This window comes from Rattus norvegicus, chromosome 2 (genome assembly GCF_036323735.1).
Source record: "Rattus norvegicus strain BN/NHsdMcwi chromosome 2, GRCr8, whole genome shotgun sequence".
Taxonomy (NCBI): domain Eukaryota; kingdom Metazoa; phylum Chordata; class Mammalia; order Rodentia; family Muridae; genus Rattus; species Rattus norvegicus.
The window spans coordinates 55,459,697-55,474,755 of NC_086020.1; the positions used below are offsets into that span (position 1 = coordinate 55,459,697).

Consider the following 15,059-nt stretch of genomic DNA (forward strand, 5'->3'; position numbering starts at 1 on the left):
TGATTCCTGCCTGCACCAAGAGCTGAAAGACAGTCACCAGGAGCACCTACACACCTGAGAGCAGAGAATTCTGTTCCCAGAAATGGCTGAAAGAAAACAGGAAAACAGGTCTACAGGAGTGCTGACACACAGACCTACAGGAGGGTCTAGCCACTGTCAGAAACAGCAAAACAAGCTAACACCAGAGACAACCTGATGATGAGAGGTAAACGCAGGAACCTAAGCAACAGAAACCAAGAATACTTGGCATCATCAGAGCCCAGTTCGCCCACCAAAGCAAATACTGAATATCCAAACACAAGGGAAAAGAAAGATTTAGATTTAAAATAACATTTGATGATGATGATGATGGTGGTGGTGGTGGTGGTGGTGGTGGTGGTGGTGGTGGTGGTGGTGATGGAGGACTTTAAGAAGGGCATGAATAACTCCCTTTAAGAAATACAGGACAACAAAAGTAAACAAGTAACAGCCCTTAAAGAGGAAACACAAAAATCCCTTAAAGAATTACAGGAAAGCACAACCAAACAGGTGAGGAAATTGAACAAAATGTCCAGGATTTAAAAATGGATATAGAAACAATAAAGATATCACAAAGGGAGACAACCCAGAGATAGAAAAATCTAGGGAAGAGATCAGGAGTCATAGATGCAAGCATCAACAACAGAATACAAGAGATAGAAGAGAGAATCTCAGGGGCAGAAGATTCCATAGAAAACAACCACACAACTGTCAAAGATAATGTAAAATGCAAAGAGCTTCTAGCCCAAAACATACAGAAAATCCAGGACACAATGAGAAGATCAAACCTAAGAATAATAGGTATAGAAGAGAATGAAGACTCCCAACTTAAAGGGTCAGTAAATATCTTCAAGAAAATTATAGAAGAAAACTTCCCTAAACTAAAGAAAGAGATGCCCATAAACATACAAGAAGCCTACAGAACTCCAAATAGATTGGACCAAAAGAGGAATTCCTCCTGTCACATAATAGTCAAAATAAAAGTACACAAAACAAAGAAAAAAATATTGAAAGCAGTAAGGGAAAAAGGTCAAGTGACATAAAAAGGTAGACCTATAAGAATTACACCAGACTTCTCACTAGAGACTATGAAAGACAGAAGATCCTGGACAGATGTCATACAGACCCTAAGAGAACACAAATGCCAACCCAGGCTACTGTATCCAGCAAAACTCTCAATTAACATAGATGGAGAAATAAAGATATTCCATGACAAAACCAAATTTACACAATATCTTTCTACAAATCCAGCCCTACAAGGGATAATAAATGGTAAAGCCCAACACAAAGAGGGGAAACTACCCTGTAGAAAAAGCAAAAAAGTAATCTCCTTGCAACGAAACCAAAAGAAGAGAGACAGACAAATATAATTCCACCTCTAAGGACAAAAGTAAAAGGAAGCAAAAATCACTATTCTTTAATATCTCTCAACATCAATGGACTCAATTCCCCAATAAAAAAACATAGAGTAGCAGACTGGATACATAAAGAGGACCCAGCATTTTGGTGCATACAGAAAACACACCTCAGAGACAAAGAAAGATACAACCTCAGAGTAAAAGGCTGGAAAACAAATTTTCAAGCAAATGGTTCAAAGAAGAAACCTGGAGTAGCCATTCTAATATTGAGTAAAATCAACTTTCAACCAAAAGACATCAAAACACATAAAGAAGAACACGTCATATATATCAAAGGAAAAATCCAGCATTATGAACTCTCAAACCTAAATATCTATGCTCCAAATGCAAGGGCACCTACATTCATAAAATAAACCTTACTAAATAAATCACACATTGCACCTCACACAATAATAGTAGGAGATTTCAACAACCCACTATCATCAATGAACAGATCATGGAAACAGAAATTAAACAGAGACATGGAGAAACTGGCAGGAGTTATTAGCCAAATGGATTTAACAGGTATTTATTCATAGAACATTTCGTCCTAAAAAAAAAAAGATATAACTTCTCAGCACCTCATGGTACCTTCTCCAAAACTGACTATATAATCATTCAAAAAACAGGCCTCAACAGATACAGGAAGATAGAAATAATCCCATGCATCCTATCAGATCACTACACACTAAGACTGGTTTTCAATAACAACAATAATGACAGAAAGCCCACATATACATGGAAGTTGAAAAATGCTCTACTCACTGACAACTTGGTCAAGGAAGAAATAAAGAAAGAAATTAAAAACTTCTTAGAATTTAATGATAAAGAGGATACAACATGCCCAAACTTATGGGACACAATGAAAGCAGTGATAAGAGGAAAACTCATAGCTCTGAGTGCCTGCAAAAAGAAACACGCGAGAGCATACACCAGGATCTTGACAGCACACCTACAAGCTCTAGAACAAAAAGAAACAAATACACCCAAGAGGAGTAGAAGGCAGGAAATAATCAAACTCAGGACAGATACCAGCCAAGTAGAAATGAAGAGGACTATTCAAAGAATTTCCAAAACCAGGAGCTGGTTCTTTGAGAAAATCAGCAAGATAGATAAACCCTTAGCCAGACTAACCAGAGGACACATAGAGTGTGTCCAAATTAACAAAATCAGAAGTGAAAAGGAAGACATAACAACAGAATCAGAGGAAATTCAAAAAATCATCAGATCCTACTACATTCAACAAAAGCCTATATTCAACAAAACTGGAAAATTTGTACGAAATGGACAATTTTCTAGACAAGTACCAGGTACTAAAGTTAAATCAGCAACAGATAAACCATCTAAACAATCCCATAACTTCTAAAGAAATAGGAGCAGTTATTAAAAGTCTCCCAACCAAAAAGAGCCCAGGACCAGATGTGCTTAATGCAGACTTCTCTCAGGAATTCTTCATGGAAGACCTCACACCAATATTATCCAAACTATTCCACAAAATTGAAACAGATGGAGCACTACCGAATTCCTTCTATGAAGCCACAATTACTCTTATACCTAAACCACACAAAGACCCAACAAAGAAAGAGAACTTCAGACCAATTTCCCTTATGAATATCGACGCAAAAATACTCAATAAAATTCTGGCAAACCGAATCCAAGAGCACATCAAAACAATCATCCACCATGATCAAGTAGGCTTCATCCCAGGCATGCAGGGATGGTTTAATATATGGAAAACCATCAACGTGATCCATTATATAAACAAACTGAAAGAACAAAACCACATGATCATTTCATTAGATGCTGAGAAAGCATTTGACAAAATTCAACACCCCTTCATGATAAAAGTTGTGGAAAGATCAGGAACTCAAGGCCCATACCTAAACATAGTAAAAGCAATATACAGCAAACCAGTAGCCAACATCAATGTAAATGGAGAGAAACTTGAAGCAATCCCTTTAAAATCAGGGACTAGACAAGGCTGCCCACTCTCTTCCTACTTATTCAATATAGTACTTGAAGTCCTAGTCAGAGCAATCAGACAACGAAAGGAGGTCAAAGGGATACAAATTGGAAAGGAAGAAGTCAAAATATCACTATTTTGCAGATGGTATGATAGTATTTTTTAAGTGACCCCAAAAGTTCCACCAGAGAACTACTAAGCCTGATAAACAACTTCAGCAAAGTGGCTGGGTATAAAATTAACTCAAACAAATCAGTAGCCTTCCTCTAATCATAGGATAAACAGGCTGAGAAAGAAATTAAGGAAATAACACCCTTGCCAAGAATCCCAAATAAGAAAAAAAAAACCCTTGATGTGACTTTACCTAAGCAAGTGAAAGATCTGTATGACAAGAACTTCAAGTCTCTGAAGAAAGAAATTGAAGAAGACCTCAGAAGATGGAAAGACTTCCCATGCTCATCTATTGGCAGGATTAAAATAGTAAAAATGGCCATTTTGCCAAAAGCAACCTACAGATTCAATGCGATCCCCATCAAAATTCCAACTCATTTCTTCATACAGATACAAAGAGCAATTTGCAAATTCATTTGGAATAATATAAAAACAAGGATAGCAAAAACTATAGTCAACAATAAAAGAACTTCTGGGGGTAATCACCATCCCTGACCTAAAGCAGTATTACATAGCAATAGTGATAAAAAAACTATATGGTATTGGTATGGAGACAGGCAGATAGATCATTGAAATAGAACTGGACACCCAGAAATGAATTGATACACCTATGGTCACTTGATCTTTGAAAAAGTAGCCAAAACCATCCAATGGAAAATGATAGCATTTTCAATGAATGGTGCCAGTTCAACCTGAGGTCGGAATGTAGAAGAAAGCAAATCGATCCATTCTTATTTCCCTTTACAAAGCTTTAGTCCAAGTGGACTTCCACATCAAATCACATATACTCAAACTAATAGAAAAAAGTGAGGAAGAGTCTCAAACACATGGGCACTGGGGAAAATATCCTGAACAAAACACCAATGGCTTATGCTCTAAGATTAAGAATCGACAAATGGGATCTCATGAAACTGCAAAGCTTCTGTAAGGCAAAGATACTTGCATTAGGACAAAACCACAACCAACAGATTAGGGAAAGGTCTTTACCAATCCTATATCTGATAGAGGGCTAATATCCTAAATATACAAAGAACTCAGAAAGGTAGAATTCAAAGAGCCAATTAACCCTATTAAAAATTGTTGTACAGAGCTAAACAAAGAATTCTCAGCTGAGGAATATCAAATGACTGAGAGGCACCTAAAGAAATGTTCAACATCCTTAGTGATCAGGAAAATTCAAATCAAAATCACCCTGGCATTCCACCTCAAACCAGTCAGAATGGCTAAGATAAAAAACTCAGACAACAGCAGATGCTGGCGAGGATGTGGAGAAAGGGGAACATTCCTCCATTTTTGGTAGGATTGCAAACTGGTACAACCACTCTGGAAATCAGTCTGGAGGTTCCTCAGAAAACTGGACATTGCACTACCTGAGGACCCAGCTATACCCCTGGGCAGATACTGAAAAGATGCTCTAACATACTGCGAAGACACATAATGCACTATATTTATAGCAGCCTTATTTATAATATCCAGAAGCTGGAAAGAACCCAGATGCCCTTCAACAGAAGAATGGATACAGAAATGTGGTACATCTACACAATGGAGTACTACTCAGCTATCGAAAACAACGACTTCATGAAATTCATAGGCAAATGGATTGTACTAGAAAATATCATCTTGAGTGAGGTAACCCAATCACAGAAAAACATCCATGGTATGCACTCACTGATAAGTGGATTTTAGCCCAAAAGCTCAAATTACCTAAGATACAATCCACAGACCACATGAAGCTCAAGAAGCAGGATGACCAAAATGCAAATGCCTCACTCCTTCTTTACAGATGGTCGTGAGCCACCATGTGGTTGCTGGGATTTGAACTCAGGATCTCTGGAAGAGCAGTGAGTACTCTTATTTTTTTTTAAAGATTTATTCATTTATTATATATAAGTACACTGTAGCTGTCTTCAGATACACCAGAAGAGGGCATCAGATCTCTTTTACAGATGGTTGTGAGCCACCATGTGGTTGCTGGGAATTGAACTCATGACCTGTGGAAGAGCAGTCGGGTGCTCTTAACCGCTGAGCCATCTCTCCAGCCCCTCACTCCTTCTTTAAAGGGGGAGCAAAAATATCCATAGAAGGGGATATGGAGGCAAAGTTTAGAGTAGAGACTGAAGGACTGGCTATTCAGAGGCTGCCCCACATGTGGATATATACATTCACCAAAACTAGATAAGATTGATGAAGCTAAAAAGTGCATGCTGATAGGAACTGGATATAGAGCTCTCCTGAGAAACACAACCAGATCATGTCCAATACAGAGGCGAACGCTAGTAACAACCTCTGAACCTGAAAACTGGACCCCTCTTGGAAGAATTAGAGAAAGGATTGAAAGAGCTGAAGGGGCTTACAACTCTATAAGAACAACAATGTCAACCAACCACAGCCTCCAGGGACTAAGCCACTACCCAAAGACTATAAATGGACTGACCCAGGGCTCCAACTGCATACGTAGCAAAGAATAACCTTGTTGGGCACCAGTAGAAGGAGAAGCCCTTGATCCTGCCAAGGTTGGAGCCCTAGTGCAGGGGAATGTCGGGAAGGAGGGGTGATAAGGGGGATAGATGGGAAGGAACACCCTTATGAAGGAGGGGGAGGGGATAGGGGGCTTGTGAACAGGAAACCAGGAAAGGAAATAACATTTGAAATGTAAATAAAAAAACATATCCAATAAAAAAATCAGTGTGTTGTTTTGGGAAACTCTTGTTATCAAGAAAATATTGCCAAAAGTTCAATGCACTCAAATAAAATTTATGAAAGACACAATTGTTTTACTATCTACAATTATTTATTTCTAGCCATATGTAGCAGGTTGTAGAAATAATGGAAGTACCATGAATAAAATATAGTTGTGAAAGTATAGAATACATACATACATCTTTGAATATGAATTCAATATAGATTCCTAATACATTTCTAATGAATTTAATTCTAGTGAAATAGAAATACTGATAACCAGTAAGTATAATGATTGTTAAATAAATTTGATGAATTGCTAGACACAATTAATAAAGATCATTCTTAAACAAAAGGTGATAATTACAACATTTATAGTTATACAGAATGGCATGGCACTTTGTGTTGGTGGGGAAAGACATTTTAAAGTCCTCTAGTCAGTTTGAAAACTTGTATTCAAGACCTGCTGAGAAGAAAAAACTGTAACATTTTTAAATAATTTTTTGAAAGACATTTTTATTCCCCCAAAAGAGTAACAAGGAGTCACAAGAGAACTGAGCAATGGCTTTATGTGCTGTTTTCTGTCTTCTGCCCCTACTTCCAAACCAGTTCGCATGTTTATTGACCTACTGACTACCTGATTCACACCATGCCCTTGCCAAGTGCCAGGAACACTACACCATGAAAACAGTGCCCTTGCTCAAAATGTTTGTAGTTTTGTTAAGGAGTCAGACTTCTTCACTGATTAAAGGCATAAACATGTTATTTCTGGCTACTGTGTTGAAATGTCATTTAAATGCTCGTCTAAAAGACAAGTGAATTGACCAAATAATGAGGCAGAAGATGAAAGAAATTCTTTGTAAAATGACAACAAAAGCAAACAAAAAAGCCACAAATAATCATTTTAAACAAGAGCCATAAAGTTCCCTGAGTGACCCCTGCTAGCCACCAAAACTGTTAGCACCTTAATTTTAGCCCTTCTAGACCCTAGACTACAAGAAATAAATTTCAATTGTTTCTGAGCCTGACCAACCTTCTTTTTTTGTTTTTATTTATTTATTTATTTATTTATTTATTTATTTAATTAACTTGAGTATTTCTTATTTACATTTCGAGTGTTATTCCCTTTCCCGGTTTCCGGGCAAACATCTCCCTAATCCCTCCCCCCCTTCTTTATGGGTGTTCCCCTCCCCATCCTCCCCCCATTGCCGCCCTCCCCCCAACAATCTAGTTCACTGGGGTTCAGTCTCAGCAGGACCCAGGGCTTCCCCTTCCACTGGTGCTCTTACTAGGATATTCATTGCTGTCTATGAGGTCAGAGTCCAGGGTCAGTCCATGTATAGTCTTTAGGTAGTGGCTTAGTCCCTGAAAGCTCTGGTTGCTTGGCATTGTTGTACATATGGGGTGTCAAGCCCCTTCAAGCTCTTTCAGTCCTTTCTCTGATTCATTCAACGGGGGTCCCGTTCTCAGTTCACTGGTTTGCTGCTGGCATTCGCCTCTGTATTTGCTGTATTCTGGCTGTGTCTCTCAGGAGAGATCTACATCCGCTGACCAGCCTTCTTACTACAATGCTTAACTAACAAAACCCACCAAGACTGTTCAACTGTGGACATTTTATTTCTGCCAGAACAACTGTCATTTTGTTCTAATTATCTGCTTGATGCTAAGCAGAATTGACTATTTGTCACTTAGCTGTACATTATACATTCTCTGTGGCAAGGTTGCCTCCGAGGGGCAAACATTGATTCTTGATGAAGCAAATTAAAACATTTTTTCACTTTTATACACTTATAAATCATAAATATATAAGCAGTATGAGCACAGACATATAAATAAATAGGCATTCTTCTATGATATTAAAATATCACCAAGAAGGAGAAAAAACAAGAAAATTTAAACAAAGAGGACCTAGAGAAGCAGTCATAAAAGAAGCACTACTCCATATAAATGTTCAGTGGTATTTGCTAGTTTAATCAAGTGTAGTGGGTCGCTATTTGACATAATTCAACTTATGGTTGCGTACGTATTTGAGAATCAAGTTAACATAATTGCTTGGTTTTGCCTTTAGTATCACATTGACTGTTAAAATGCATGTATGTGTGTATGCACAGAAATTAGAAATATACTCATGATACAGTAAAATAATATTTGCAATCTAATACTTGTGTTCCATTTGAGGACTACATGTTATTCTGAAAGAATGTTCCAGCACTCAGATAATAATAATAATTGGAGAGTTGTCTTGTCTTCTCCTGACCCCTCTCCACAGAGATAACAATCGGAGGCCAGGAATTTAATCACAGTGTAGTGAGGGCATCAGAGGCGTCTGCAATTGTCATGGCTCTGACATGGAGATTTAGGTGCTTGTGAGCCTCTGGTGACCTGGTACCACAGAGATCCAGGGAGCAATTCTCTCAGTTAAGATAAAGAGCATCAACACTGGCCTTGTCATCTGTCACTTACTCTTCCTCTCACTGCTGAAGGTGAGTTAGATGTTAGAAAATCATTCTTCCTGAGAAATGGACTTGGCTCATGGAATTCGGACACATAGATCCTTTGTTTTATTTTTATTTGTTTGTTTGATTTATGTTTGTTTTTGGTTTTTTGTATTTTTTAATATTTTTATTGGACTTTTTTATTTACATTTCAAATGTTATTGCCTTTCCAAGTTTCCCATCCATAAACCTCCTATTTCATTCCCCTCCCATTCTTCTATAAAGTTGTTCCCCTCCCCAACCACACCCCCTTCCTGCCTCCCCACTGTGACACTCCTCTACACTGGGGGGTCCAGACTTGGCAGGACCAAGTACTTCTCCCATTGGTGCCCAACAAGGCTATCCTCTGCTACATATGCAGCTGGAGCCAGGGGTCTGTCCATGTGTAGTCTTTGGGTAGTGGTCTAGTCCGTGGGAGCTCTGGTTGGTTGGTATTGTTGTTCTTATGGGGTTGCAAACCCCTTCAGCTCCTTCAATCCTTTCATAATTGCTCCAATGGGGATCTCACTCTCAGTTTATATATACATAAATGTTTTTCATATGTATTTTTTCATATAAATATTCATATGTATATGAATATTTTTGTTCCCTCTTTTTAAGAAGAACTGAAGCATCCGCTCTTTGGTCATCATTCTTGAGCTTCATGTAGCCTGTGAATTGTATCTTGGGTAATTCGAGCTTTTGGGCTAATAGCCACTTATCAGTGAGTGCATACCATGTGGAGTTTTTTGTTGTTGTTGTTGTTGTTGTTTTGGTTTGGTTTGGTTTGGCTTGGTTTTTTGTCCTTGGGTTACCTCACTCAGGATATCTTCTAGTTCCATCCATTTGCCTATGAATTTCATGAAGTCATTGTTTTTGATAGCTGAGGTGTATTCCATTGTGTAGATGTACCACATTTTCTGTATCCATTCCTCTGTTGAAGGGTAGCTAGGTTCTTTCCAGCTTTTGTTTCTATCTTGCTTGATGTAGTAGCATCCAGTTCAATGTTGATGCAAATAGCAGGGTTTTACTCTTTTTGTGGAAGGGAAATATTTCTTTAAGTACATCTATTGTCTGTTGATGGATCTTTAGATTGTTACCATTTGTTGGCTTTGCTTGATATTGGAGTATTAATATGTGAGTACATAGATTTTTCTGACAGACTGGTGTTATTGCTTTGGTTCTACATCCAGCAATACAGAATGGATTCTATTACTAAATTTCTGAGGAATATCTTTATTATCTCCTACAATGGCTATTAATTTATGTTCTAAATTGTGCAAAGGGTTCCTTACTTGTTCCTGTATTCTTACAATCATTTGTTACCTGTGTGTGTGTGTGTGTGTGTGTGTGTGTGTGTGTGTGTGTGTGTGTCTTAGGTATTGAACATGTGGTTTCACATATTCTAAGCATAGAGCCACAGAGGTCGTCCCTACGTCCATCTCTTTTTGTTAACAGGCAATGATAATAAAGAAATTCTATTTTTCTTAAGATCTAACAATAGGTGATACTGAAATTTTTTAATATATAAGCCATCCATTTACATATTCTTTTGAGAAATACATATCTACTTTACTGTCAGCTCTAGATCAGATTATTTGTTGAACAATATTTGCTTTGCTTTTTCTATTGATAGTCTGGGATCTTTATGTAATTTGGATATATTCAACTGTTCAATATACACAGCATGAACATATTCTACTATTCTGTGAATTAACTCTGATTTGTTGACTGTTTTCTTACCTATGAAAAGCTTTTAAGTTTTACTTAGTCCTATTTTTCTACTTTCACTTAAGAAAGGGGAAAGAAAAATATGATCTCTTTTCCAAAAGTCCTATGTCTATTCTAATCTGTTTAAATGTTCCAACTATATTTTATTCTAGTGGTATCATAATTATGGGTTATGTTTGCATTTTTAAACCAGGTCATCCACTGGATTTTTAATGCAACTGTGGATAAAAAGAGATCTGACTTCACTCTTCTGCTTCTAAGTTTCTATCACCTCTTATTGAAAAGAGGTTTCTATCACTTCTTATTGAAAAGTCCATCCTTGCTCTAACCCATATTCTTTGCACCACTTTTGAAGATCAGTTGCTGCAGATGCACAAATTTTCCTCTGTTCCATCATCTTTCTGTTTAAATTTTGGTGACCCTATGGGAGATGTTTCAAAGCAACACAGCTTTCAGGCAGTTACATGGCTCCTGCTCACTGAGCTTACCTAGTTTTACAAGAAGAGCAATAAATAATGAGAAATAGTGCATTTTGAGTTGAGAGATAGGAAGTTGCTTTAAAGGCAAGACACCAACCATCAAAGTTCACCATCAGGGGAAACCTTCATTTGAGAGGAGAGAGACTGAATTAATTATACTACCAAAGGGATTCCCCGCTTCAAAGCAAACATTTAGGATTTTGTTCTTGTATCTAGCCACTAAAGCATACAAAGACCATTACATCTATGCTAGAAAGGCCACACTGCATTTTGACCTGACAGCAGACTTTTCCAGCATCATTCAAAGAGTGCTGATTTTACAAACATATGAAATGAAAAAAGGTATAGGTTTGAAATGGGGCTCTTGAAAAGCAGCTAAAGCTAGAAAACTCTATGATAAAATTAAATTCTCAACAAGTAGCTCTTGGGATGTGTTAGAAGAAGCTGTGTTGAAGTCTAAGTCACAGTGAATAACTCAGGATGTTGGAGATGCCCAAATTGTTAGATATCTGTCAATAAAATCATGGAATGAAGCTGGGTCCAGATGCCTGAAGGGTTGGTCTGTGCAAGGTCATGAGTATCCACGTGAAGACACCACAAACTTCAGACGTTTGATAGGGTAGCTGTGTTTGGTGTTTGTCTTGTTGGATTTTGAGTTTGCTTTGGTCAGGTCTTTGTTGTCCTCATACCCATTCATTTTTCAAAGGAATGTTTACTTTGTAACATTGTATATTGGAATAATATAACTTAGTTGTCGCATTTTTCCCCAGAGCTCTCAGAAGAAACTTTTGGCTTTGAGTGCTATTGATCCTGCCTATAAAATTCCTCTAGGAATTTTGAAGTTAGATTGAATATGTTTCAAATTATGAAATTTTCATGAGCCCACAGAGACAAAGAGTGGGACGTTGTGGTTTAAAAGTGACTTACTTCTTATTATAGGGATGAGACCCTGTTAGCTTTCCCATGTCCTCTTTAGCATGGCCATTGTTACCCTTGTTCAGCTCATGCTTAGACAGCCATGTTGGTGTGACTTTAGGGATATAGCTTCTGACATTCCTAGGATCACAGTCTCACAGAAAATCTGATCTGCTGGCTGTTACAATCTTTCTGCGTCCACTTCCTCAGTGATTCCTGACCCTTAGGTACCAGAGTTGATTTATAGATGTGTGCATTAGCTCTGGGCGCCACACCTCTGCATTTCTATTGGTTAAAGTTGATGTAATTGCATTATAATCTCAAGAACTAAATATAAAATGATTTTTAAAAAACTTGTATTTAGGAATCAGGCTAACAAGGGTTGGGTTTGTCGTCTTTATTCTTCATTGTCAATTTGACTGGATTTTAGGGCATTCCTAGATGACCATGTACTAACTCCCTGCTTCAAAAAAGCAAAAGTTTGCACAATGTCCCCTTATCAGCGAGGTCTGATGAGCTGTAAATTTTAAATTGTAATCTACACTGCTCTTTCTCAGCTTTATACCACTACCCCCATTTCTTCATTTGGTTTTATAGCATTTATTTCCCCTTGTCAAACAACGTAATTATTTGCTTTAATTTATCATTTATGATATGTCTTTATTTATTAGAATATAAGCGTACATTTACCACATTTTTTGTTTACTTATACATGTATGTTCAAGGGATGGTATATACACCACAGTGCACTTGTGAGAAAACAACGTTCAAGGTTCTTGATTTCCTCTATATGGGAACCAAGAATCAAACTTAGGTCATTGAACTTGGCTACAAACCTTCCTAACTGCTGAATACACCAGCTGGCGCTATAAGCTAATAAATTTATCTTTTGTTCTCTTGTAAGCACCTTGTAAGTACTAGATGCTTAGGGAGTGGGTTGGAAGGAAAGAGCCATGATTTTACCTTATGTTGAAACTTTCTTGGTTGCTCACCTACTTAGACCCAAGACAAGACATTTACTTTGTGTTTATCTGCAACATCTTGATACATTTTCTAAAAACAATGCATGTGTAATAACCATTTGCTGAGTTCACTCCCGTTGTCCCACAGCTCTATAGGGTATGCAATTAGAACATGCAAACCCAGAGGAAAAAGTAATGATTCATTGTAAACTATAGCAGTATCTGAGAGCTCCAAAGGTAAAAGTCCAATATAGACCAATATGGTAAAGATCTCTTGTTCACGTTTTATTCATGAATTAAGAATTCAGGGTCAGGACAGTGACACAACAGGTAAAGTCACTTGCTCTCAAGCATGGCAGCCTAAGTTTGATCCTTGGAACTCATATCGTGGAAGGAGAGAGCAATTCCCATAGGTTATCCTCTGACCTCCATAGGCACACTGTGGCACACGCATATGCAAACAACACACATGAGTACATTGAAGCAGACTTAAGAATTCATCCTAGTTTCTTTGGTCATTTTCTACCACACCTGCTTGTATTCGAGATATCTACTTTGGTAAATTAGATGGCCACAGACCTTTGATGGATGCCACCATGCCTTTTTTGACTCTTCTTTCTGCTTTCTTTCTCAGAGCTCTCCCTGCCATGATGCAGTGGATCCGCACCCAGAAGCCAGGAGAGAGCGGCATCAATATTGTCACTGCTGATTTTGTAGAACTTGGTGACTTTATCAGCACTGTCATAAAACTCAACTATGTCTTTGATGAAGGAGAAGCCAATACTTGATATTACTCTTCTGAGTGTCCTTAAGGAAGATAGAGAAGCCTCATTGTATTAGACATATTATCAATAAGCCCTCTGATTTTCCTGTTCCACTGAGTCTCTGAAGGAATTAAGGTTTAGCAGTGGGCAGAAAATGAGGGTAAATCATGTCTTCAGTGATTGTAACCATATTCTGCATTGCTATAAATATGTCATTTCCAATTTGGTGACCAAAATCTACTTCTAGTGTTAGGAATAGAAAAGAACAGTGAATTTCATTTTTCAGAATTAATGTTTGTGCTGTGTAACTCATGAGTGTTTACTAGATTGCATTTTCTAATTTCAACCTCGGGGCCCTGTATTATTCATAGCCTCAACCCTTTCCACTCCCTCTCTCTTGCTCGCTCTTCCTAATTAGATGCTATATGGGTCTCAAAACAATTGAATGCCCAACATAATGTGCATTGCATTGTTGTGTTGAAATGTGTTTGTTTCGTGAGACTTGGTAAAATATCCCATAGTCATCTGCAATTGGGCAATCATAGCTAATTCTTGGTCGTAGAAAATATGCATCAAATCAGTCTCCCTGCATCTGTAATATTGTCAGTCAGGAGTGATTTTGTGTTTTAGGAAAACAACAGCATTTCACAGCAGCTCTGTGCGAAGCAGCTAGGACTACCATGCAAACAGACTTTTGGAAAGACAAGTGTCAACTTCACAGTGAAAAAAGAAAAAGAAAAAGAATGGTATACACATAGATTGATACCCTTTTAATTCAGCAAAGTCTTAAATAATACTGCCCTGTAAATGTCAAACTTCAAGTGTGTGGAAATCAGGAAAAAATAAATCTGATTTCTTTAAATCCTTAAACTTTAAAAAGTTCTCTTAATAATTGTAGAAAAAGAAAGACCATGAGACTCTACTATAAAATTGGAAATCTAAATGCACAAATCTAAGACTCAGAGCATGCGAAGAAAGAAAAAAAACTGAAAGAAGCTTTATTTGTAACTTAGAAGAAACTGAAGGGATGCAGCGGCATTAGAATAATGTTTCTGAGACTCTCCCTGTAATCTTTGTAGTTCCTTTACAAATTCCTTCAATATGGATGATCTCTACAAACTCATTTACAACTAGCATTCAGGGTTCCATACTGCTTGAGGCTGGACAACAACCAAGGAGCTAAAGTCTCATACAAATGTCTGTGGCATCGCGGGTAACCCGGGGAAAACAATGTTAACACATTTTTTGAGAGCTGAATATGTCTTAATATCTTTATAATATTAAACATCTCTAAAAACAACCTTCTAAGAGCACAATACTCCTCTCCATATTTTCAGCGGGAATAATGTGGGGATTAGTAAAAATCTGTACAATTGCTGAAGTTCCTAAAATTATACATTTTTATTTTATTTTCACACATAGAAATTATCAAACCAAATTAACTTCTTTGGACAATGAAATTCCATGCATATCAGACTCTTAGAAAGAAAAAAAAGCATTCATTTG

General features: G+C 37.5%; 1 protein-coding gene across 1 annotated transcript in view; it reads left to right on the top strand.

The window, feature by feature from the left end:
• The window catches only part of Plcxd3 (phosphatidylinositol-specific phospholipase C, X domain containing 3), a 179,372-nt gene extending 165,100 nt beyond the window's left edge, over positions 1-14,272 (top strand). Inside the window, exon 3 of the mRNA NM_001107671.1 lies at positions 13,424-14,272. Coding sequence (NP_001101141.1) covers positions 13,424-13,577 — 154 coding nt within the window. The 3' untranslated portion in view covers positions 13,578-14,272. The remainder of the gene's footprint in view (positions 1-13,423) is intronic.
• Positions 14,273-15,059: the final 787 nt, after the last annotated feature.